This window comes from Pongo abelii, chromosome 6, assembly GCF_028885655.2.
Source record: "Pongo abelii isolate AG06213 chromosome 6, NHGRI_mPonAbe1-v2.0_pri, whole genome shotgun sequence".
NCBI classification, from domain to species: Eukaryota; Metazoa; Chordata; class Mammalia; order Primates; family Hominidae; genus Pongo; species Pongo abelii.
In genome coordinates, this window is record NC_071991.2 from 37,197,190 (window position 1) to 37,224,238 (window position 27,049).

At 44.3% G+C, this 27,049-nt stretch overlaps 1 protein-coding gene across 1 annotated transcript in view; it reads left to right on the forward strand.

Annotated features, from left to right (window-relative positions):
• Positions 1–27,049, forward strand: part of PKD1L1 (polycystin 1 like 1, transient receptor potential channel interacting) — a 184,156-nt gene that overhangs the window by 26,897 nt on the left and 130,210 nt on the right. Inside the window, exons 8-12 of the mRNA XM_063725988.1 lie at positions 16,427–16,600; positions 18,710–18,829; positions 19,343–19,511; positions 20,040–20,279; positions 22,124–22,256. Coding sequence (XP_063582058.1) covers positions 16,427–16,600; positions 18,710–18,829; positions 19,343–19,511; positions 20,040–20,279; positions 22,124–22,256 — 836 coding nt within the window. The remainder of the gene's footprint in view (positions 1–16,426; positions 16,601–18,709; positions 18,830–19,342; positions 19,512–20,039; positions 20,280–22,123; positions 22,257–27,049) is intronic.

Below are 27,049 nucleotides of genomic sequence, written 5' to 3' on the forward strand. Positions count from 1 at the left end.
CACTTGATTATGGTGGATTATCTTTTTGATATGTTGGATTTGGTTAGCTAGTGTTTTAAGGATTCCAGCATCTATGTTCATTAGGGATATTGGTCTGTAGTTTTCTTTTTTGGTTATGTCCTCTCCTGGTTTTGGTATTAGGGTGATACTGGCTTCATAAAATGATTTAGGGAGGGTTTCCTCTTTCTCTATGTTGTGGAATAGTGTCAATAGGATTGGTACCAATTCTTTAAATGTCTGGTAGAATTCTCCTGTGAATTCGTCCGGATCTGGACTTTTTTTGTTGGTAATTTTTAAATTAACATTTCAGTCTCACTGCTTATTATTGGTCTGTTCATGGTATCTAATTCTTTCCTAATTTAAGCTAGGAGGGTTATATCTTTCCAGGAATTCATCCATCTCTCCTAGGTTTTCTAGTTTATGTGTGTAAAGGTGTTCATTAAGTAGCCCTGAATGATCTTTGGTATTTCTGTGGTGTCAGTTGTATTATCTCCTGTTTTGTTTCTTATTGAGCTTATTTGGATTTTCTGTCTTCTTTTTTTGGTTAATCTTGCTAATGGTCCATCAGTTGTATTTATTTTTTGAAAGAACCAGCTTTTTGTTTTATTTATCTTTTGTATTTTTTGTTTGTTTGTTTCAGTTTCATTTAGTTCTGCTCTGATCTTGGTTATTTCCTTTCTTCTGCTGCGTTTGTGTTTGGTTTGTTCTTGTTTCTCTAGTTCCTTGAGGTGTGACCTTAGATTGTCTGTTTGTGCTCTTTCAGACTTTTTGATGTAGGCGTTTAGGGCTATGAAATTTCCACTTAGCACCACCTTTGCTGTGTCCCAGAGGTTTTGATACGTTGTGTCACTATTGTGGTTCAGTTTGAAGAATTTTTAAATTTCCATCTTGATTTCATTTTTGACCCAGTGATCACTCAGGAGCAGGTTATTTAATTTCTACATATTTGCATGGTTTTGAAGGTTCCTTTTGGAGTTGATTTCCAGTTTTATTCCACTGTGGTCTGAGAGAGTGCTTGATACAATTTCAATTTTCTTAAATTTATTGAGGCTTGTTTTGTGGCCTATCATATGGTCTATCTTGGAGAAAGTTCTATGCACTATTGAATAGAATGTATATTCTGCATATGTTGGATGGAATTTTCTGTAGATATCATTAAGTCCATTTGTTCCAGGGTATAGTTTAAATCCGTTGTTTTTTTTTGTTGTTGTCTTTCTGTCTTGGTGACCTGTCTAGTGCTGTCAGTGGAGTATTGAAGTCCCCCACTATTATTGTGTTGCTGTCTATCTCATTTCTTAGGTCTATTAGTAATTGTTTTACAAATTTGGGAGCTCCAGTGTTAGGTTCATATATGTTTAGGATTGTGATATTTTCCTGTTGGACAAGGCCTTTTATCATTATATAATGTGCTTCTTTTATCATTATATAATGTCCTTCTTTGTCTCTTTTTTTTATTGAGAAATATTAGAGTAACTGTATTTATTTCTACATAAAAATTACTCTGAAACACAAAAGCTCAAAATAACAATCATTTGTTATCTTATAGTTTCTGTGGGTCAGGAATTTGGGAGCAGCTTAGCTTGTTGAATCAGACTCAGGGTCTCTCATGAGGCTGCATTCAAGATGTGGTTTAGGGCTGAAGTTATTTGAAGGCATGGTTTGCGCAAGAGGATTTTCTTCCAACATGGTTCACTCAATGTCTTTCAAAGAGAGGCCTCACTTCTGGCTACAGACAGCAGGCTTCAGTTCTCTGTCACATGGCTGTCTGCATAGTGGTACTTGAGTGTCCTCACAATATGACAGTTGGCTTATTTCAGAGCAAATGATCCAAGAATCACACAAAATCTGCAGTGTTTTCTAAGACTAAACCAGAAAGTCACACTGCATCATCTTCAGTGATTCATTAGTTACACAAGTCATCCCTATCAAGTGTGAGAGAAAACAGAGCATGAATATTAGGAGATCAGGATCATTGTGGGTTATCATGGAGGCTACTAAATTGAAAAACTTTAACGTTAAAGATTATATTAATCATTTAATAATATCTTAGATCCCTCTTGATTATTTTATTTAAATTGTGGAAGGGAGTTTCCCCGAAAAATTTTGCCTTCAAGGAAATCCCAATTTAAAGTAAAGGGAAATAAATTTAAACATTTTTATGACTTTCGTGTGACATAAGTGTGTAAATGTTTAGCATTTTTTTTTTTTTTTATACTTTAAGTTTTAGGGTACATGTACACAATGTGCAGGTTAGTTACATACGTATACATGTGCCATGCTGGTGTGCTGCACCCATTAACTCGTCATTTAGCATTAGGTATATCTCCTAATGCTATCCCTCCCCCCTCCCCCCACCCCACAACAGTCCCCAGAGTGTGATGTTCCCCTTCCTGTGTCCATGTGTTCTCATTGTTCAATTCCCATCTGTGAGTGAGAACATGCGGTGTTTGGTTTTTTGTCCTTGCGATAGTTTACTGAGAATGATGGTTTCCAATTTGTCCATGTCCCTACAAAGGACATGAACTCATCATTTTTTATGGCTGCATAGTATTCCATGGTGTATATGCGCCACATTTTCTTAACCCAGTCTATCATTGTTGGACATTTGGGTTGGTTCCAAGTCTTTGCTATTGTGAATAGTGCCACAATAAACACACGTGTGCATGTGTCTTTATAGCAGCATGATTTATAGTCCTTTGGGTATATACCCAGTAATGGGATGGCTGGGTCAAATGGTATTTCTAGTTCTAGATCCCTGAGGAATCACCACACTGACTTCCACAAGGGTTGAACTAGTTTACAGTCCCACCAACAGTGTAAAAGTGTTCCTATTTCTCCACATCCTCTCCAGCACCTGTTGTTTCCTGACTTTTTAATGATTTAACTGGTGTGAGATGGTATCTCATTGTGGTTTTGATTTGCATTTCTCTGATGGCCAGTGATGATGAGCATTTTTTCATGTGTCGTTTGGCTGCATAAATGTCTTCTTTTGAGAAGTGTCTGTTCATATCCTTTGCCCACTTTTTGATGGGGTTGTTTGTTTTTTTCTTGTAAATTTGTTGGAGTTCATTGTAGATTCTGGATATTAGCCCTTTGTCAGATGAGTAGGTTGTGAAAATTTTCTCCCATTTTGTAGGTTGCCTGTTCACTCTGCTGGTAGTTTCTTTTGCTGTGCAGAAGCTCTTGAGTTTAATTAGATCCCATTTGTCAATTTTGGCTTTTGTTGCCATTGCTTTTGGTGTTTTAGACATGAAGTCCTTGCCCATGCCTATGTCCTGAATGGTAATGCCTAGGTTTTCTTCTAGGGTTTTTATGGTTTTAGGTCTAACATTTAAGTCTTTAAATGGTGCTGGGAAAACTGGCTAGCCATATGTAGAAAGCTGAAACTGGATCCCTTCTTTGTCTCTTTTAACTGCTGCTGCTTTAAAGTTTGTTTTGTTTGATATGAGAATAGCTACTCCTGCTTGCTTTTGGTGTTTGTTTACATGAAATTTCTTTTTCTACCACTTTACCTGAAGTTTGTGTGAGTCTGTATGTGTTAGGTGAGTCTCTTGAAGGCAGCAGATGGTTGGTTGGTGAATTCTTATCTATTCTGCTATTCTGTATCCTTTAAGTGGAGCATTTAGGTCATTTACATTCAACGTTAGTATTGAGATGTGAGGTACCATTCCATTCATCATGCTATTTGTTGCCTGTGTACTTTGGTTATTGGTTTTTGGTTTTGTTTTTTTTTTTTTTTTTTTTTATTTCTGAAGTATTTATTGATCATTCTTGGGTGTTTCTCGGAGAGGGGGATATGGCAGGGTCATAGGATAATAGTGGAGAGAAGGTCAGGAGATAAACACATGAACAAAGGTCTCTGGTTTTCCTAGGCAGAGGACCCTGCGGCCTTCTGCAGTGTTTGTGCCCCTGAGTACTTGAGATTAGGGAGTGGTGATGACTCTTAAAGAGCATGCTGCCTTCAAGCATCTGTTTAACAAAGCACATCTTGCACCACCCTTAATCCATTTAACCCTGAGTTGACACAGCACATGTTTCAGAGAGCAGGGGGCTGGGGGAAAGGCCATAGATCAACAGCATCCCAAGGCAGAAGAATTTCTCCTAGTCAGAACAAAATGGAGTCTCCTATGCCCACCCCTTTCTACACAGACACAGCAACAATCTGATCTCTCCTTCCTTTCCCCACACTTCCTCCCCTTCTCTTCAACAAAACCGCCATCGTCCTCATGGCCCGCTCCCGATGGTCGCTGTCTCTTCGGAGCTGTTGGGTACACCTCCCAGACAGGGCAGCCGGGCAGAGGCGCTCCTCACCTCCCAGACAGGGCGGCTGGGCAGAGGCCCCCCTCGCTTCCCAGACGGGGCCGCCCGGGCAGAGGCGCTCCTCTCCTCCCAGACGGGGCGGCCGGGCAGAGGCGCTCCTCACTTCCCCGACGGGGCCGCCCGGGCAGAGGCGCTCCTCGCTTCCCAGACGGGGCCGCCCGGGCAGAGGCGCTCCTCAGTTCCTCCCAGACCGGGTGGCAGCCGGGCAGAGGCACTCCTCACCTCCCAGACGGGGCGGCCGGGCAGAGGCGCTCCTCACTTCCCCAACGGGGCGGCCGAGCAGAGGCGCTCCTCACTTCCCAGAGGGGGCGGCCGGGCAGAGGCGCTCCTCACTTCCCAGACGGGGCAGCCGGGCAGAGACGCTCCTCACTTCCTCCCAGATGGGGTGGCGGCCAGGCAGAGGCGCTCCTCACCTCCCAGACAGAGCGGCCGGGCAGAGGCGCTCCTCACTTCCCAGACTGGGCGGCCGGGCAGAGGCGCTCCTCACCTCCTAGATGGGGCGACCAGGCAGAGGCGCTCCTCACTTCCCAGACGGTGTGGCGGCTGGGCAGAGGTGCTCCTCCCTTCCCAGATGGGGCAGCCAGGCAGAGGCGCTCCTCACTTCCCAGACGGTGTGGCGGCCGGGCAGAGGTGCTCCTCCCTTCCCAGATGGGGCAGCCAGGCAGAGGCGCTCCTCACTTCCTCCCAGACGGGGTGGCGGCCAGGCAGAGGCGCTCCTCACTTCCCAGAGGGGGCGGCCGGGCAGAGGTGCTCCTCACTTCCTCCCAGACGGGGTGGCAGCCGGGCAGAGGCACTCCTCACCTCCCAGACGGGGCGGCCGGGCAGAGGTGCTCCTCATCTCCCAGACGGGGCGGCCGGGCAGAGGTGCTCCTCATCTCCCAGACGGGGCAGCTGGGCAGAGGTGCTCCTCACTTCCTCCCAGACGGGGTGATGGCCGGGCAGAGGCGCTCCTCACCTCCCAGACGGAGTGGTCAGGCAGAGGCACTCCTCACTTCCCATATGGGGTGGCGGCCGGGCAGAGGCGCTCCTCACTTCCCAGATGGGGCAGCCGGGCAGAGGTGCTCCTCACTTCCTCCCAGACGGGGTGGCAGCCGGGCAGAGGCGCTCCTCACCTCCCAGACGGGTTGGCCGGGCAGAGGCGCTCCTCCCTTCCCAGACGGAGTGGCCAGGCAGAGGCGCTCCTCACCTCCCAGAGTGGGCGGCCGGGCAGAGGTGCTCCTCACTTCCTCCCAGACGGGGTGGCGGCCAGGCAGAGGCGCTCCTCACCTCCCAGACGGGGCGGCCGGGCAGAGGCACTCCTCACCTCCCAGAGTGGGCGGCCGGGCAGAGGCGCTCCTCACTTCCCAGAGTGGGCGGCCGGGCAGAGGCGCTCCTCACTTCCCAGAGTGGGCGGCCGGGTAGAGGCGCTCCTCACTTCCCATAGGGGGTGGCAGCCGGGCAGAGGCGCTCCTCACTTCCCAGATGGGGCAGCTGGGCAGAGGTGCTCCTCACTTCCTCCCAGACGGGGTGGCGGCCAGGCAGAGGCGCTCCTCACCTCCCAGACGGGGCGGCCGGGCAGAGGCGCTCCTCACCTCCCAGAAGGGGCGGCTGGGCAGAGGCGCTCCTCACTTCCCATATGGGGTGGCAGCCGGGCAGAGGCGCTCCTCACTTCCCAGACGGGGTGGAGGCCAGGCAGAGGCGCTCCTCACTTCCCAGATAGGGCAACAGGGCAGAGGCGCTCCTCACTTCCTCCCAGACGGGGCGGCCGGGCAGAGTTGCTCCTCATCTCCCAGACGGGGCAGCCGGGCAGAGGCGCTCCTCACTTCCTCCCAGATGGGGTGGCAGCCGGGCAGAGGCGCTCCTCACATCCCAGATGATGGGCGGCCGGGCAGAGGCGCTCCTCACTTCCCAGATAGGGCGGCCGGGCAGAGGGGCTCCTCACATCCCAGACGATGGGCGGCCAGGCAGAGACGCTCCTCACTTCCTAGACGGGGTGGCGGTGGGGCAGAGGCTGTAATCTTAGCACTTTAAGAGGCCAAGGCAGGAGGCTGGTAGGTGGAGGTTGCAGAGAGCCGAGATCACACCACTGCACTCCAGCCTGAGCACCATTGAGCATTGAGTTAGCGAGACTCCGTCTGCAATCCCAGCACCTCGGGAGGCCGAGGCAGGCAGACCACTCGAGGCCAGGAGCTGGAGACCAGCCCGGTCAACACGGCGAAACCCCGTCTCCACCAAAAATACAAAAACCATTCAGGCGTGGCGGCGCGCGACTGCAATCCCAGGCACTCGGCAGGCCGAGGCAGGAGAGTCACAGGAGCCCGAGGCAGGGAGGTTGCAGCGAGCCGAGATCCCGGCAGTACAGTCCAGCTTTGGCAACAGAGGGAGACCGAAAAAAGGGGAGAGGGAGAGGGAGGAGAGGGAGAGGGAGGAGAGGGAGAGGGAGAGGGAGAGGGAGAGGGAGAGGGAGAGGGAGAGGGAGAGGGAGAGGGAGAGGGAGAGGTTGAGGTTTTTGGTTTTTTAAATTATAGTTTTGTTTTATAGGTCCTGTGAGATTTGTGCTTTAGAGAGGTTCTGTTTTGATGTGTTTCCAGGATTTGTTTCAAGATTTGGAGCTCCTTTTAGCAGTTCTTGTAGTGGTAGCTTGGTAGTGGTGAATTCTGTCAGCATTTGTCTGTCTGAAAAAGACTATCTTTTCTTCATGTATGAAGCTTAGTTTTGCTAGATACAAAATTCTTGTCTGATAATTGTTGTGTTTGAAGAGACTGACCACAAACCCTTTCAGCTTATAGGGTTTCTGCTGAGAAATCTGCTGCTAATCTGATAGATTTTCCTTTATAGGTTACCTGGTGCTTTTGTCCCACAGCTCTTAAGATTCTTTCCTTCATCTTAACTTTAGATAACTCGATGACAATGTGCCTAGGCAATGATCTTTTTGTGATGAATTTCCCAGGTATTCTTTGTGCTTCTTGTATTTGGATGTCTGGGTCTCTAGCAAGGCTAGGGAAGTTTATTCCCCTCGATTATTCCCCCACGTATGTTTTCCAAACTTTTAGATTTCTCTTCTTCCTCAGGAACACTGATTATTCTTAGGTTTGGTCATTTAACATAATCCCAGACTTCTTGGAGGCTTTGTTCTTATTTTCTTATTCTTTTTTCTTTGTCTTTGTTGGATTGGGTTAATTCAAAGACCTTGTCTTTGATCTCTGAATTTCTTTCTTTTACTTGTTCAATTCTATTGCTGAGACTTTTCAGAGCATTTTGCATTTCTATAAGTGTGTCCATTGTTTCCTGAAGTTTTGATTGTTTTTTATTTATGCTATCTGTTTCCTTGAGTATTTCTCCTTCACTTCTTGTATCATTTTTTGGATATCCTTACAGTGGGCTTTGCCTTTCTCTGGTGCCTCCGTAATTAGCTTAATAACTAACCTCCTATTCTTTTTAAGGTAAATTGGGGATTTCTTCTTGATTTGGGCTCCTTGCTGGTGAGCTAGTGTGATTTTTTGGAGGTGTTAAAGAACCTTGTTTTGTCATATTACCAGAGTTGGTTTTCTGGTTCCTTCTCATTTGGGTAGGCTCTGTCAGAGGGAAGGTCTAGGGCTGAAGGCTGTTGTTTAGATTCTTTTGTCCTGTGGGGTGTTCCCTTGATGTAGTACTCACCCCCTTTTCCTATGGATGTGGCTTCCTGAGAGCTGAGCTGTAGTGATTTTTATCTCTCTTCTGGATCTAGCCACTCAGCGAGTCTACCAGGTTCCAGGCTGGTACTGGGGGTTGTCTGCACAGAGTACTGTGACGTGAAGCATTTGTGAGTCTCTCAGCCGTGTATACCAGCACAGTATTTGGGTTGTCTCCTGGGTCCTGCAGGAGCAATCCACTTACTTCAGGGAGTCTGTGGGTCCTCTCAGCTTTCCTAATTTATTCCTGCAGTCGTTCTGGAGCAAAAATTCACTATGCGAGCCTCCACACACTGATTTGTCCATCCAAGTTGGAGCTGCAATCTAGTCCTGCCTCCTGTCCACTGTGATCCCCCATTTATTTATTTATTTATTTATTTATTTATAAAAAGTGGACTAAGACACCTAAATCTTAGAACCCAAGTTCCACTTAATGAATAGGTCAACCCTAGAAAGAACTCAGAAGGTAACAGCAAGACCTGTGATTCTAAATGCCGAAATCCTTAAAGGCATTTGCAAATGCAGTTGAAAAACAGTCCAATTTTCCAGATGCCTCATTACAGCTTTTCTCCTCAATGACAGGTTGGTAGATAGATAGGTACTGGATCACCTTCAAATGGCTGGTGCAGAACAATTTCTAGTCATTGATTTTTGTGCAGTAGTTTTGGTCTTTGATATCAGTGCTGTGTGAAAGTTTTCTTTGTCTTTTATTTGTCCTGAAACAGTTTGAATAGCATCAGAAATATATATTCTATTTTGGAGAATTTCCTTTTAACCCTCTGGGACTGGTACTTTCTTCTTACTGCCGTTGGAATAGCTCACTGATACCTTCTTCTGTTTCTTCTATGGAAATTCATCTGTTAAGAATTTTAATTTCTCCACTAGTTAGTTCTTTCAAGTTATTTTTTCTTGTATAATTATCTATTTAATTTAAGTTTTAACATTTTTTTGCATAGAGATGAGCAAAATAGGCTCTTATAGTTCTTTTATTTTAATTGGCATCTGTATTTTCTTCTATCATTTTTATTTTATTTTGTTTTATTTCTTTTTCTTTCCTTAATTGGTTGGGTAAATTTTCATTAGTTTATTTATCAAGAACTAGCTTTCAGATTTTGTTTATTCCACATTTTCCCCTAGTTTATTAATTTCCACTTTTATCTTTATTTTCTTCTTTTTGCTTTTATAGGTATTTTTTTTTCTCCTTTTACATTTTCAGTTGGATATGTCCACTTACAAAGAAGCAGAGACACAAAATACAACTTTAAAAGTTTACTTGTGCCAAAGTGAAAACAGCTGCCAGGAAGACTCAGACCCCAGTAACCTTGGATATGAGCTTATTTCTGTCTTTGTCACCAGTATGTTTTTAAAAGCAAAAAGAGGCCACAAGGAGTGGGCTGATATAAAGCTGTTTGTCAGGAATTTTCATTGGTTTACACAGATGACATTGATTAGTGATTGGCTATACACTCTATGGGCTACGGTGTCCTGTGTGTGGCATTGTTAGGTTAATTTATAGCCGCTCATGGGATAGCTAGCAGTTTTAAGACAGGATTCCTTAGCCCAAGGAGGGAAGTGGTCTGTGACTGCTGTCTCATTCCCACGTGCCTCTGGGGACTGATCATTTAGAGGAGGTTTGCATTCCTCAGATAAAAACTCCTTTTCTTTCTCAGATGCTAAATTAGTTATTATTTACATTTAAATTTTTCACGTCATGTGGCCTCTTTTGTGAACTGCTTTCATTATTAATTTCTAGTTTTAATGTAGCATGATAAGCAAATCTTTTCTCTGCTGTTTTAATTTTAAGTCCTGATATTGACTTTATGGCTTAAAATGTGGTCAGTGTTAGGAATAAAAATCCATGGCTGCTCAGGAGGTTACAGGGAGTTGCAGCCCTGTGTCCCTCCTGTACAGTGAGTGTGGGCTGGCTCCAGGTATCTGCTATCTGCTGAGCCCGTTTGCTCACCCTTTTCCATGGTCCTCATAACCACACCCCACCCACCAGTGGGAAAGGCTGATGAGGGAGAGGGGATGTTGGGGGGAAGAAAAGAGAGAGAGAAAGAGAGGGAAGAAGGGGAGAGAAAGGAAAACAGATGGAGAGGGAGGGAGAGAGAGAGGCAAACATTGGGTAAGATGAGGTTGAGGATCAGGATTCTGGGTGATCCTCCCACATGGCTGGCCCTCTGTCGTGAGTAGGAAAACATAACCCCGTTTTACCCTTTTCACTGGAAATCCCAATTCCTTGAACAACCCAGGTGGCCCAAGCCTCTTCCTTTGTGTCTTCTGCCCTGCCTTGCCTGTGGAGACCCCTGCAGCATGGTCACTCCCACCTCATCACACAGCTTCTCACAATTTTGGAGATTCTTTCATTTGCCACCTTTTGGAATCACTGTCCTAGATGTTTCTCTACAATGGACTTGGCTTTGCTGTGTGAATCATTCTGATCATTCTTATTTGAGATACGTGAGTTTAGTGATTTTTGTCTTTATTGAAATGACAGATGTTTGTCATATTTTACATTGTGGGCTCTGTGTACATTTTAAAATACATTTCATTAAATAGTCTTTTGTTTCTTTTGTATGTTCATCTGAGTTAGCCTTCTGATACTTGAAAGGTTTGTGCCTTGTTTTAGTTGACCCCTTTTATTTATAAAATGTCCTTATCCCTCTGTTTCTTTAGGGTATCCATTCATCAGCTACTATGAGCAATGATGAAATTAGCATATTTCCCATCTTCCTCTTCCCTTCTCTCTTCTTTATCACCAATTTTACTCATTTTTTTCTCATATATGCTTTCACCTTTCTTAATTGCTTTGTTAAATCTTCATGTCTTTTGATTTCCAGCAATTACGTATGAGGCAATCTGCATTATTCCACAGCTCCTACCTCTTCTCTTCCCCAGCCCAAATTTCATTTACTGTATGATTTCTACATTGTCAAAACATGAAATATTTACCTTTTTTTCTGCTACCTATGTATTGGTTTGTTCTTACATTGCTATAAAGAAATACCTGACACTGGATAATTTATAAAGAAAAGAGATTTAATTGACTCACACAGTTCTGCAGACTGTATAGGAAACATTGATGTGGGCATCTGCTCAGCTTCTGGGGAAGCCTCAGGAAACTTACAATCATGGCAGAAAGCAAACAGGGAACACACACGTTACATAGCCGGAGTAGGAACAAGAGAGAGGGGAGGTGCCACACACTTTTAAAAGACCAGATCTCATGAGAGCTCACTATCATGAGGACAGTACCAAGTGGCAGGGATTGGGGGTGACACTAAACCATTCATGAGAAATCTGCCACCATCATCCAATCACCTCCCACCTCCTTACCACCAATGCTGAAGGCCCAACCTTCAATACTGGGGAATGCAATTTGACATGAGATTTGGTGGGGGCACAGATCCAAACCATATCAACCTGCTTCCCCACATTAGTCTTAGTTCTGGTTCTAGAGCTAATATATTCGGTCCTCACTCGGCTTTTTTTTTGGCATGGTGTTCCTGTTTGGTTGTCTGAAGTTTGTCCTCTAGTAGATTTTTTTTAGGAAAATTCATGGAATAAGCTTCCTCTAAGTTCCCATATTCAAAACTGTTGCTGCCATTATGTTGGAATGACAGTGTGCTGGCTCTGGACTCCTTGGACACATGTTCTTTTCCTGGGGAATCTGGTTGTCTTTCCATTCTGTTCTGTCCTGTAACCATGGTTCTCCAAGTGTGGCCCAGCAGCATCATGACCACCTGAGACTGGCTTAGAATACAGACTCTCAGGCCCACTGCAGACCTACTGAATCAGAAATTCAGCTGGTGGCCCTGACACTCTGTCTGAAGAAGCCTCCCTGAAATTCTCCATTCTCTTTCTTATCTTGTGGTGATTCCAAAGTCAGCCTTCTTTTTCCCCCCTCATTGATTAATGTTTTTCTGTGATTGTCAAGACAATTATTTCTTTTCTTTTCTTTTTTTTTTTTTTTTTTGAGACACAGTCTCACTCTGTCCCCCAGGCTGGAGTACAGTGGCATGATCTCGGCTCACTGCAACCTCCACCTCCTGGGTTCAAGCGATTCTCATGCCTCAGCCTCCCAAGTAGCTAGGATTACAGGCATGCACCACCACGCCTGGCTTATTTTTGTATTTTTAGTAGAGATGGCATTTCACCATGTTGGCCAGGCCGGGCTCGAACACCTGACCTCAAGCGATCCACCTGCCTCAGCCTCCCAAAGTGCTAGGATCACAGGTCTGAGCCACCGCGCCCAGCCAGTAGTTATTTCTTTATTTGCAACTCCAGCAGCTTTGCCAGGATGTGTCTAAGTGCTGGCCACTCTGGGTCACCTTTCTCCAGCACATGGTTTACCTTTTCAATGTGTCCTTTGTTTCAGGAAAGATTTCTTGAATTAGATCTTTACATTGTTTCTATTCCAATATGTCAGCTTTCTTTTTGGGAGACTGGCATACATCTATTAGTTCTCTTTTGTCTTTTAAAATCTTTTTTGTTTTTCCTTTTTCATCTGGCCCGCTCTCCTCATATTTTCCTCTGCATCCCTTCTTTTGTGTTCTGCATTTTCCATTCTCCATTATACTCTGAAATGTTGACTTCGTTTCCTTCATTTCTGCTCTCTGGTCTTGCATCTCAGAAGATAATGATTCCTCAAGTTGTTCAATCTTGTTCTTGTGGACAGTGTTTTTCTGATGAATTATCTTAATCTATTATGAGTATTTCCTGAATTTTCCCTCTTGACTTTTGTAGTATCTTATATGTGCTGAATGGTCTTTTCTTCCTTTATCCTTCCCTCCCTTCTTCTTTCCTGCCTGCCTTTGTTTCTTCTTTTCTTTTTTTTTTCTTCACAGCATTACTCATAATATAAAGAGTTGCATTTTTTCTGAACTAACTGCAGGTGGAGTGTGTGTGTGTGTTGCCTACACACATGTATATGTGTTGATATTCACAGCCACTGAGCCCTTTGGCAACTGATTTCTCACTTTAGGACGTTTTCTGTTCTTCCTTCAGTAGGGTTCCTGCTCATGCATGCTTGATATTTGCCGCTTTTAGCAGTTTTTGTATCCATTTTGTATTCTGAACATGCTAGCTACATCCTAGTTTCACTAAACAAAAAGAGAAAGAGTTTTTATTTTTATTCACTGTTTTCCTTTTTGTTTTTGGATTAACTCCTAGAAGATTAAGTAGAAGGCAAACATGTCTCTATTTCACATCAGGACTTGCTCTATTATAATAATTTTAAGCATCTGCAACTTTGATACGTATTCATTGGTTTCTTTTGTTGCTTTATGAATAAAGTAAGGAATTGGTATTTGTATTAGGCCATTCTCCAATTGCTATAAAGAAATACTTCGAACTGGGTAATTTATAAAGAAAAGAAGCTTAATTGGCTCACGGTTCTGCAGGCTTTACAGGAAGCATGGTGCCAACGTTTGCTGAGCTTCTGGGGAGGCTTCAGGAAGTTTACAATCATGGTAGAAGGCTACAGGGCAGCAGGCACATCACACAGTGAAAGCAGGAACAAGAGAGAGAGTGAGATGCCACACACTTTTAAACAGCCAGATCTCAATAGAAGTCACTCACTATCACAAAGACAGCACCAAAGGATGGTACTAAACCATTCATGAGAAATCCACTCTCATCATCCAGTCACCTCCCACCAAGCTCTACCTCCAACTTTGGGTATTACAATTCGACACATGAGATTAGGGAGAGGTAAACATCCAAACTATATCAGTATTACATCTTCAATCAGGGGTTAAGTCTAAAGTCAACTTGAGGCTAGGCGCGGTGGTTCATGCCTGTAATCCCAGCACTTTGGGAGGCTGAGGTGGATCACCTGAGGTCAGGAGTTCGAGACCAGCCTGGCCAACATGGTGAAATCCTGTCTCTACTAAAAATACACATACACCAAAAAATCAGCTCGGCATGGTGGCAGACACCTGTAATCCGAGCTACTTGGGAGGGTGAAGTAGGAGAATCGCTTGAACCCAGGAGGTGGAGGTTGCAGTGAGCTGAGATCATGCCACTGCACTCCAGCCTGGGTGACAGAGTGAGACTCCATCTCAAAAGTACAGTCAACTTGAAAGTAAGATATGCCTGGCCGGGCGTGGTGGCTCACACCTGTAATCCCAGCACTTTGGGAGGCCGAGGTGGGTGGATCACGAGGTCAGGAGATCGAGACCATCCTGGCTAACACGGTGAAACCCCGTCTCTGCTAAAAATACAAAAACAAAATTAGCCAGGCATGGTGGCGGGCATCTGTAGTCCCAGCTACTCAGGAGGCTGAGGCAGGAGAATGGCGTGAACCTGGGAGGCGGAGCTTTCAATAAGCCAAGATCACGCCACTGCACTTTAGCCTGGGCAACAGGGCGAGACTCCGTCTCAAAAAAAAAAAAAAAAAAAAAGAAAGTAAGATATGCCTAAGATTTGGTCACAAAGATTTCCAATGCCAAATTCCTCTGAGTCCGTGGAGTGTGTTCTTAACTATTATATAAACTGCCTTTTCTAACTTGTGGTCATGAAATCTGCCTTTTGACATGAAACAACACATAGCACACTCTTAGTTAAGTTCTGGTTCCTGTGCATGGGATGACCTGCATGGGTATCTATTTCACTTTCTACTTGTCATGAGGAGCAGTATTGTAAGAAAATTGCAATAAAGTTACGAATGGTGTCTCAACATTTGAGATATAGCTTCCAAGATGAGAATACAATTTGGGAAAGTGTACCTATTTCTTCTACATGTTAATCTGAGTTGTGCTTAGAGTAGGATGCCCTTCTCTGTGGCCTCTGCTTATCACAGTATTCCCAAATCCTCCTGCATGCTACCAGGCTCACTCTTCTTCCCCGAGACAGACTTTTACTCTTTAAGGTCATTCCCTTTTTTCTTATTATTATGCTGCTAGTAGATCCACATATTATTCCATATAACTTGGATGCAGCAAGTGAAGAGAGAAATGACTATCTTAATTCCTAAGAAAGCATTGCATACTCTAGGCCTAGAGCACGTTGTTTAACCTTTTGAGCTTCAGTATCCCATTTTGTAAACTTGATTGGTCCTTTGATAACATTTACTGTGTATGTACTAAGTGTTCTGTGATGAGGTTTGAGGAGAAGAAAGACAGAGAACGTAGTGAGTCTGAGAGGGAAGCCCGGTCCACGTTCCATAGTCAGATGCCGGTTGAAGCCAGTGATTCTGCCTGGGTCATTCAAAGAGGCTCATGGTAGGTGGGAGCTGGCCAGATGGAGGCGCAAAGAAGGATGTTGTAAACTGAGAGAAGACTACACAGGGGCATATTTGTGATGGAGACCAGCCGTCTGGGCAGTGGAGCCTGGTTCTGTGTGGCTGATGAGTCAGTTGTGGGCCTGGTGGAGTCAAGGATGAGTGATTGGGACCAGCTCAGCTGAGGGGGACGAGGTCACCTACAGATTTGCTCCTGTGACACATGAGGAATCACTTAACATTTTAGAGCTGGGGAATGACATGATCAAATGTACAGTTTAAGAATATTGTGTAGGGAGTTGAGGTTAGAGAATTGCTAATGTCTTTCCAGTTCAGTGGAATTGTATCAATAGTCTATTGCTGTGTTAACAAGCCATCCTAAACTTAGTGCCTTAAAACATAACCTTTTATTCAGCTCCCAGTTTTGCTGGGAGTTCTTCAGGTCTGAGCTGGTCTTCGAGGGGCTCACTCACAGATCTATGGCCAGCTGCCAATCAGCCAGGTGGCTCTTCTCCTGGAGGTGACTGACCCTCAGCTGGGGCCATGGGGGGACTCAGTCATGTGTCTCTCATCCTTCAGCAGACTAGGCCAGGCTATTCACATGGCAATGACAGGGTCCCAGTGACAATGACAGAGGTCCTAAGACGAAAGAGTGTGCAAGCACTTTGAAAATCCACTGGCCCTCTGATTAGCACTGATTTGAGAGGTGAAGCAATAATCTTCTCCACTTAATGAGAGGAGCCACAGAGTCATATTATAGTTATATTGTAAGTGTGTGAAAAACAGGTAAGGGTTTGGGGCCATTTTTGTCATCCACCATCATAGTTATTTGATATATTCCTATTTGGCTGTTTAAGTATTATTTGTCTAGCTGTGGGATAACTAATATCTATTTTCTTCCTTATGAATATTTCCTATTGCACAGGATTGGCAACATAATTCTCAAGGCCCAGTGGAAAATGAAAATGCGGGACTCCTTGCTAAAAATAATTATGAAGAATTTCAAGATAGCAGAGCATTAAATCAGTCACATAGCTCTGTTGCGTGAGGGGCTCTGTGCAACTGTATGTGTCACATGCCCATGAAATGGCCCTGCTGCTACAAGAGATAAGAAAGATCACCTTTCCTGTATCAGTTCCCATATTAGTCACCCATTATGACCATTCTACAAATGTTAACTGTTATGCATGTTATTAAAAATTCATCAAATGTCTGTTGTTTCTTATTTTTCCAGAAGGAGTCTATATGCTCAAGGCTGTTATTTATACTGAGTTTCATGGAACCGAAGTGGAGCTTGGGCCTTATTATGTGGAGATCGGCCATGAGGCCATGTCTGCGTTCATGAACTCCAGCAGTATCCATGAGGATGAAGTGCTTGTCTTTGCTGACTCCCAAGTGAATCAGAAAAGTAAGACCTATGTCTGGAGTCTGAGCAAGCACACCTCAGCTATAAATGAAGCAGGGCGTCTCTGTTTTACTTATACTGTTCAAGTTATAGCAGTTCTAAATTCGATACAACATCCTTCATTCATTCTTCCCTAATTCAGAAAATATGTCTTGCAGAATACTGTGTTCTGAGGGAACATGAAGATAAAGTCGTACAAAGTCTTCATCTCAAGGAATCTCTTATCTTAGTGAAAACATTAAGATATGTGTAGGAGCAAGATGAGACACGACATTAAAAATGCTTAGGAAGGATATGGCTAAGGGGCTGGGAGATTTTAGGAGACAGGAACTTTATCTAACTGTGAGGACAGGGCACATCTGAGGTGGGAGCTGGCATACATGATGACCCTTGCAGCACGGGCTGGAGGCACATTTTGGTCAGACAGCATGGCCTTGAACTAAAACAGAATTGAGAAAGCAGCCGGTGCTCATGGAGTGTGCCAGGTGCACACTGATGCATTGATGAAGGACAAAATATCCATTCCACTTTACCCACTGCTAATGCCTCACTCGTATCACCCCAGTTTATCCTCACAGCTACCTGTAAGGGAGGTATTCCCTTCATGTCAGTTTTGTAGAGGGAGGGGCCAGAAGCTCAGAGGCCAGTGGGGGTGGGAATGGGGAACTCCAGCCACTTACTGTAGAGAAAAGAGTCCCTACGCTTTACAACAGAGCAAATGGGGAGCCAGCCAGAGGCACTCCCAAAGTGCCCAGCCTACAGGGATGGGATGATGGCGTCACGTTTCCCAGAAACAGGAGGATCCAATGGCAGGATGAGTCCCAGTGAACTCATCCATGTAAGAATTCTTTCCAGCTGTTGCACACAGTGGCTGTACCTGTTTATAATCAGACTAGTAAGAAACTCTCCATCCAAGAAGTTATGACATATTTATGGAAGATTTTTTTAACCTGTTTGCATACCCTAACTAGCGAGTTGGTCATTCATATTGATTTGTCTTATCTAAACCTGAATAAATAAGCAGCACGTCTAGTCAGTGTAAGAGCACAATTCTTGTAAATCTCCAGTGGTTCCATGCCAGGATTTAGAATAGAAAGGTTCAAGTTTGCATCCAGCCCTACAGATTGATAATAGGGTATTCTTGTGCAAATCTGTAAACTGTATCTTTTTTTTTTTTAACACTTTTGATTATCAGATTGTGCTCAGAATTAATTTTCAGGCATGGTTAATGAGACCATGTGATATTTATTTATCATATATCTATTTTTAGTCATATGATATTTATTTTTCAAAAATTCTGATGCATTGATGAAAGACAGAATATCCATTCTGCTTTATCTCTGTTATAAACAAGTATTTTCTCTTTATAAAGAGGAAACTATGCAGAAGAACAGTAGTAATAATAGCCTTCCTTTCTTAATATCCTTTTATGATAAATGAGTTGCTCTAAATCTTCTTAGACATCACAGTACTGTTTCAGAATCTGATTCAGTGTTTGGTATCCACCTCCATATGTATGTACATACATATGTACATGCATGTGTGGTATGTAATAGGGGGATATGTGTGGTATGTGTGTACATGTGGTGCATATGTGTATGGTGCATATGCTGTGTATGGTGTGTATATGGTATGTATGTGTGTATATGCTATATGTATGGTATGTGTATGGTATGTGTACATGTATATATACATATATGCACAATCTTACATCTTATAGGACTTAAATGCACGAGGCTTATCTTTAGACCCCTATTTAAGAACTCCTGTGAAGTGAAGACTACTTAGTGTACATATTGAGAAATACTTTAAAAACAAGGCCATCTATCAAAGTAATTGACATATTTCAAAGGAATTGACATATTTAATACCATGTAGGGAGTTCTCAGATAGAGAAAATATACAAAGAAAAATATAATGACAGAAATTTTGTGATTAAGTTTATGTTTCCCAGGTATGTCTGATTTCAGAGACATACCTAGACATGCTTAGAATTTTGAAATTTATTGAGATTCAAAGAGGGAAAATTAAAAATGAAAAATACTGACTGTGTGTTGCATGATAAAAATGAATTAATTTTAATACTATTATCTCCTTTTTTTCTCATTTTAGGCACTGTGGTTATACATCACTTTCCATCTATTCCTTCATATAACGTGTCCTTTATTTCTCAGACTCAAGTGGGTGACAGCCAGGCTTGGCACAGCATGACTGTCTGGTATAAGATGCAATGTACGTCTTTGTTTTAATTCCAGGTTTAACAAAAACCTCCCTCGCGCAGTCAGCTGAGATTAGGAAAGCCGTAGGCAGCAGCAGGTTTTGTTATCAGCCTGCCCAAGAGCCCCATTTGTCCTTGAACAGGTTCTTTATTCACCTGCCATTTGTTCTGGGACTTTTCTGAAACCACAGGTATTAAGGCTCCCATCTGAAGGAATGGGAAGGTGGGTTATCGGGACTGTTATCTGCCAGCTCCATGTGTACGCTTTCTAGCAGACTCCCAAAAGGAGTTGGCCCTATGGCCTTAGGAGCTCCTCCTGTGCAAGCACTTTGGGGCCTTTGAACCAGGGCCAGCACTGCCTACCGCGTGCCCACAGCTGCATCCTTGCTGCCAACCTGCATGCGTATCAGAGCTTCCTCACCATCACTCAAGCCCATGACCAAGTGGGAAAGTAGAGGTACTAGTTTCTCTGGAGATTCCAGCCCTCCTGTGTTGACATAGCCACACTTTCCTTTCTTTTGCCACAGCCGTCTCTGTCTACACAAATGGAACTGTGTTTGCCACAGACACAGACATTACATTTACAGCTGTTACCAAGGAAACAATACCCCTGGAATTTGAGTGGTATTTTGGAGAGGATCCACCAGCGAGGACAACTTCAAGAAGCATTAAAAGAAGACTCAGCATCCCCCAATGGTCAGTAAAAGTAGCAGTCCTGCTGAGTAGCTGTTTGTGCCACAGCCTATACTCAGTCTGAAGATCACCATGCTGCTACTGAAGGCATCTTATGGCTGTTGCATTTGTATTATAATGGGCCACTAGGTCCTTCTGTGAAGCAAACTCAACATAAGATTTAAGGGAAGATTTAGTTCATTTCTCTTCAGCTTGAACTAAGGGAACTGGTGTAGGGCTTTGAAGCAGATAGTCCTAGGTTCGAATTCTATCTTGGCCACCCACGTGACCTAAGAAATTCCTCATCTAAGAAAGGGCAATGATGCTTACCCTTAAATGAATTAAATAATGAAGAAGGGGCAGTCAAAAATATCAGCTCCCTTCTCCTCAATAAGATGAAAATCACTGGATACTTTGGTCGTTCTTACAAATTAAAATGCTGCCTCCCCCTCCCCCGCCTTCCTCTTGAAGTATAGCAGACGGTTTCTCTAGATCTGACCCTGTTCTTGTCTCGCCATCTGCCTTCGCTGCCCTCCTTTCCCCGTCCTGCAGGTATCGTGTGATGGTGAAGGCTTCCAACAGGATCGGCAGTGTGGTCTCTGAGCCCCACGTCATCAGGGTGCAGAAGAAAATTGTGGCCAATCGGCTCACCTGCCCCTCCTCAGCTCTGGTAAATGCCAGTGTGGCCTTTGAGTGCAGGATCAACTTTGGCACAGATGTTGCCTACCTGTGGGACTTTGGGGACGGCACCATCAGCCTGGGGAGCAGCTCCAGCAGCCATGTCTACAGTAGGTGAGCCACTGCAAGGCAACGGAGTGCTCTCTACAGACAGCGTGGGAATCAGAGTCTTAAGGCATCAGCCCTTGGGTTCCACATAGAGACCTGCCTGTCAGTCAATGTAGGTGACAGATGATTACACAGAGACAAATAAGACCTGACCATGCCTCTCAAGGAGCTCCTAGTCCAGGGGAAAGACAAAGAGAAAAGAGATGCTTTCAGTACAGGGGCTGTGGCTGCAAAGGAGGCCTGCGATGCGGTGGGGATGGCTCATTGAAAGTGGTATCTTGAGCTTGACAAGCGAAAATGGGAGCGAGGATCCCAAACAGAGACAAGGGCCTGGGCAAAGGCACTAGGTGAGGTGCCAACAGGAGATGTTTGTAGTGACTGGCAAGATGTATATAGAAGGGTGAGATGAGTGTAGGTTGGTAGATTGTGAAGGGCCTTGATGTCATATGGAAGAACATGAACTCTGTCCTTTAACTCTGCATTTACTGAGTGCCCACTGTGTACCTGGGACAAAGCATCATGGAGATATGTTGAGGTGCAGACTGGCTGGATCATCTCATTCCCAGCTGAGCCTCTAGGGTGAGTTCTAGGACCCAAGTGGGTTGAATCCTTTCAGTTGGGAGACACACATCGTCAAGGCTGAGCCTCAGGCTGGCATCAAAACTTTATGCTGCTGTAGGGAAATATCAAAGGGTGCAGAAGTATCTAGAAAATGAGGTTCGTGTAGGCAGTGGCATCAGGGAAAGATTGCAAATTTCCTCCAATGCAGGATTTCCATGAGAACCCATACTGCAGCCTCTCCACACTTTGGTGGGGACTGGATGGCCCCATCACTAACTATGGATTCAGGACTTTTTCATCAGAAATAGATTTTCACATGAGGAAAGAATTGAGCAGTAGTGGCTTGTTGATTGGTGCATGCTCAATTGAGCACATGGTGGCCTAGGTACCTGGCAATGTACTTGGTTGCTCCAGGAGCCCTTTTGTGCCCTAAGGAAATGACATGGTTTATTCGGTGCCTCCACTGTCATCTCTAGAGTGTGCCCTGGGCGCTCTGACAACCTGAGAAGACCGTCCAGTCTTCATTCTTATCAGTAGGCCCTACCTTTCTTGCTGGAGCTCCAGGATGGCAAGTGATATTCTCGTCCTTGCAAACTCAAATTTGTGGTCTTCTGATGGGAATATTTTTCTGTTTCAAATTCAGAAGTCTTAAGTAAGTATCCATGTTGCAACATTTGCAAAATAACCATGTATTTCCTTAGTAAAGCACTACCTGCTGGGTCAGGAGCTACCCAGCTCTCACCTCCAACTGTCCTGAATCCCTCCACAGCTGTGACCCGCTCCCCTTCCCTGGAGACAGGCTATGAATCTATCCTGTCCTTCCTGAGTTTGTAGGACTCTAAGATATTGGTCAGGAAACCTGATCCATGGAGCAGGAAATAGAACAGGAAGACCATCCCCAGAGACCCCCCAGTTGTGGGTTGGGGTACCCATCACACAGGGAAAATATATAGATCTGCTCTGTTGTCAAGAGGGGCCAGGTCATGGCTGTGGGGATGGTTGCCCAAAGAAGGAAGCAACACGACTCTCACAAGGATGTATTGTTTGCGTATAGCATGTGACATCAGTCTGGGAGTTTGGTACTTGGCCTGAGCCAGTCTGTTGGTTAATTGATGAAAGACCTCTGTGGAAATCAATCTTGGGACCCTTGCCTCTTCTGTTCTTATTCATTGGGATGACTTGCTGTCAAATACTATAATTCTGCAGATAGCAATGGGTATGAAGAGTGAATGAAAGCCTGACGTTCATCAACATCAATCTGTTCATTTCTGTGCTTTCCACCCTCCCAGGGAAGGAGAATTTACAGTGGAGGTCCTTGCCTTCAATAATGTCAGTGCTTCCACCCTAAGAAAGCAACTTTTCATCGTGTACGAGCCCTGCCAGCCACCCCTGGTGAAGAACATGGGGCCTGGGAAAGTCCAGGTAGGCTCAGAGTCTGGGAAATCCTCCACCAGCCTTTTTTCAGCCTCCCTCTGAGTTGGGACCACTGTTTGGAGTGGTGAGAGTTTGGGGAATGAAGCGAGGCTTTGTCTAGTTTATCCTGCTGCAGTTTACACAAAGGAGCACCTATAAGGGCTTCAGAGTGGGTGACCTGGGTCCTCGGGGGAGGGAGGGCTACCCCAGCCTGGACAGGAGGAGACAGCGTCATTTCTGGAGTCTGGCATGTGAATAAGTTCTTTATTCACCTGCATTACTCTGGCATTCAGCACAGCTCACTTTAAGGAGCTCTTTCCTTTTCCTTTCCTTTCCTTTCCTTTCTTTTTTTGGATTGTGCTAAGAACTGTAGCATTTTCAGGAGAATGAAACATTTGAATATATGTAACACCAAAATGAAAGGACATGATCGGTTATCTGTTGAACACCTATTCTGGGTTAGAAAAAAATAGGGTTGCTTTTTATTTCTTTCATTCCTCTGAGGCCTGTGATTTAGAGCAAAATTTCCTTTTCAGGGCAGAGGTGCTCAAATGACACATGGGAATTAAAATCCGTGACTGAGCTGCATTTGCTAAACTGCTTTCTATGGCATCTAACCCCAAGAGGTCAGCCCCCAGAGGGTGCTGGTGGAGATCAGCATGCAGAGACCTAGTGCCCGGGGCAATCTGGAAAGGGTCCCGGCCCCCACACGGCCAAGACCCCTGCCCACCTTTAGACCAGCGAGCACCCACGCTGTTGGGCAGGTCTGCGTGCTGGGGGAACGTGTTCTCTGGGTGTGAGATTTGGACCCAAATAGCAAAGGGACTAAAGCAAAAGGCACAGCAGGAAAAAGCGCAGACCCTAGGCAGGAGGGCTCTGGCTCCCGTCCTGACTCTGCTGTTAGGACGTGGGACAGAGTGGTTTTCTTGAGTTTTTTATCTGTAAAACATTGTTACTTTTATTTTCTTATCTGTAAAACACAGAAAATAAGATTGATAATTTCATTTTTTCTTTTCTTTTTTTTTTTTTTTTTTTGAGACTCTGTTGCCCAGGCTGGAGTACAGTGGCATGATCTCGGCTCACTATAACCTCTGCCTCCTGGCTTTAAGCGATTCTCCTGCCTCAGCCTCCCAAGTAGCAGGGATTACAGGTGTGCACCACCATGCCTAGCTAATTTTTATATTTTTAGTAGAAATGGGGTTTTGCCATATTGGCCAGGCTAGCTGGTCTTTAACTCCTGGCCTCAATTGATCCACCTGCCTTGGCCTCCCAAAGTTCTGGGATTATAGACCTGAAGGACCCTGCCCGGTCATTTTTTCTTTATTTTACATGTTTTCTAAAAGTATAAAGAAAAAAATGAAATCATCTCAAATCCAGGCAGTAGGTGATAGCCACTTTTGTCTAATTATTTATTTTCAGTATTTTTCTAAGGCTTTTTATATGTGGTATGTGTGTTTGTCACAAACCTGGGTTGCAGTGTGAGCATTTTCTTTTGTTATTAAGCAGCCTTTTGATTACATAATTTTAATGATGTCCTACTGTTAAATCATGCATAAAGATTATACATCAGTGTATAATGTCCTCTGATTGAACAACTGTTGTTGCCAGTTTTCTTTCTTTTTATTTATTTATTTTTTTTGAGACTGAGTTTCCCTCTTATTGCCCAGGCTGGAGTGCAATTGCATGATCTCTGCTCACTGCAGTCTCCACCCCCTGGGTTCAAGCTATTCTCCTGCCTCAGCCTCCCAAGTAGCTGGGATTACAGGCACTCACCACCACACCCAGCTAATTTTGTATTTTTAGTAGAGATGGAGTTTCACCATGTTGGTCAGGCTGGTCTTGAACTTCTGACCTCAGGTGATCTGCCCACCTTGGCCTCCCAATGTGTGATGAGCCACCATGCCTGGCCAAGTTTCCGGTTTTCTATCACTACAAATAACTTGGCAATACACTGTCTGTACATTGTCCTGCAAGTGTATGGCCTTTTCACAGGAATAATTACTACAAGTTATAGAATTGAAGAACACAATGCCTTTCCCAGAATCTTGACAAGCCTAGAGATGTTCTTGTAGCAGCTCACATGTGTCCTCTCTGAGGGACCAACTCTCACTCTCACTAGGCATTTCGTATTTTTGAATGTTTATTATTATGAATGAGCTAAAAATTGGCATCCTAGCATTAAAATTTGCTGTAACCCATATAAATCTGGGAAGTTTTGTGACAAATCTTAGAATGATATCATATTCAGAATAGAAACAGTAAAAAGTAATTGGAAAGTAATTTTAATTATAACTAAAGTCACTTAAAGAGCATCAAAAGTAAACTTTCATTTATAATGAGCACCAAGATTCTCAAAATCCCATTTCTCAGCTGCCTCCAGGTTTTTCCCTTTCCAGTTTTTTTTTTTTTTTTTTTTTTTGAGATGGAGTCTCACTCTGTTGCCTAGGCTGGAGTGCAGTGGTGCAATCTGGGCTCACTGCAAGCTCCGCCTTCCAGGTTCACACCATTCTCCTGCCTCAGCCTCCAGAGTAGCTGGGACTACAGGCGCCCACCACCACACCTGGCTAATTTTTAGTATTTTTAGTAAAAACAGGGTTTCCCTGTGTTAGCCAGGACGGTCTTGATCTCCTGACCACGTGATCTGCCCACCTCGGCCTCCCAAAATGCTGGGATTACAGGCTTGCGTCACCGCGCCCGGCCTTCCCTTTCCAATTTTTAGGGAACCTTCAAGAAAGAAAAAAAGCCCTCTGGGGGAGACCCTGCACCCGGTGTCTGCCCCAGGGTGGAGGGGCCCTGGCCAGGAGACACTCTATCCTGAGGCCCCCTAGCCTGGCTTGCTCCTCCATGCTTGAGGTGGAATCTGGCTCCAGCCCAAAGTAGGGGATGTGGAGGGGCTTCAGAAAGACAGAGTGTCTGGGAGGGATAAGGGGTGTGGATGGGTAGACACTAATATTTCCCCCCATATCCTTGTCCTTATTGGCTTATTAAAGTGAGCAAATATGCTTTTTATATATGTATCAGCTACTATTTACATTTAAAATTCTTTGTTATGGAAATTTTAAAGCGTAAATAAAAGTAGAAAGAATAGTGCAACAAACCCATCACTTTCAGAGACTAGCAGGGTCATATCAGAAGGTTGCCAGAGCCAGGTCAAGGAGAGTGCCCCAGGCCCCTGATGGGCTACTTGGAGCATCTAAAAGATAACATCTACAATTGAATGAATAATGCTAATATTTTAAAAATAATTATGCTGAAAGAGAAAGAGAAGCTTCTCCTGTTTCCACCAAGCAGGCAGACACAAGTAACATATTGGTCGCCTTTGGAAGTAACTAGTGCCCCAACTTCTTACTCTGAATGTTGGTAATTAAGGGAAAGAATTAAGCATTTATTCTTATTTTCCTGACCAAACTATAGTTTAGGAAACCTTGGGTAGAAAGAATCAATATCATGAAAATGGCCATACTGCCCAAGGTAATTTATAGATTCAGTGCCATCCCCATCAAGCTACCAATGACTTTCTTCACAGAATTGGAAAAAACTACTTTAAAGTTCATATGGAACCAAAAAAGAACCCGCATCACCAAGTCAATCCTAAGCCAAAAGAACAAAGCTGGAGGCATCACGCTACCTGACTTCAAACTATACTACAAGGCTACGGCAACCAAAACAACATGGTACTGGTACCAAAACAGAGATATAGATCAATGGAACAGAACAGAGCCCTCAGAAATAATGCCGCATATCTACAACTATCTGATCTTTGACAAACCTGAGAAAAACAAGCAATGGGGAAAGGATTCCCTATTTAATAAATGGTGCTGGGAAAACTGGCTAGCCATATGTAGAAAGCTGAAACTGGATCCCTTCCTTACACCTTATTCAAAAATTAATTCAAGATGGATTAAAGACTTAAACATTAGACCTAAAACCATAAAAACCCTAGAAGAAAACCTAGGCATTACCATTCAGGACATAGGCATGGGCAAGGACTTCATGTCTAAAACACCAAAAGCAATGGCAACAAAAGCCAAAATTGACAAATGGGATCTAATTAAACTCAAGAGCTTCTGCACAGCAAAAGAAACTACCAGCAGAGTGAACAGGCAACCTACAAAATGGGAGAAAATTTTCACAACCTACTCATCTGACAAAGGGCTAATATCCAGAATCTACAATGAACTCCAATAAATTTACAAGAAAAAAACAAACAACCCCATCAAAAAGTGGGCAAAGGATATGAACAGACACTTCTCAAAAGAAGACATTTATGCAGCCAAAAGATGGATGAAAAAATGCTCATCATCACTGGCCATCAGAGAAATGCAAATCAAAACCACAATGAGATACCATCTCACACCAGTTAGAATGGCAGTCATTAAAAAGTCAGGAAACAACAGGTGCTGGAGAGGATGTGGAGAAATAGGAACACTTTTACACTGTTGGTGGGACTGTAAACTAGTTCAACCCTTGTGGAAGTCAGTGTGGTGATTCCTCAGGGATCTAGAACTAGAAATACCATTTGACCCAGCCATCCCATTACTGGGTATATACCCAAAGGACTATAAATCATGCTGCTATAAAGACACATGCACACGTATGTTTATTGCGGCACTATTCACAATAGCAAAGACTTGGAACCAACCCAAATGTCCAACAATGATAGACTGGATTAAGAAAATGTGGCGCGAGGGGGAGGAGCCAAGATGGCCGAATACGAACAGCTCCGGTCTACAGCTCCCAGCGCGAGCGACCCAGAAGATGGGTGATTTCTGCATTTCCATCTGAGGTACCGTGTTCATCTC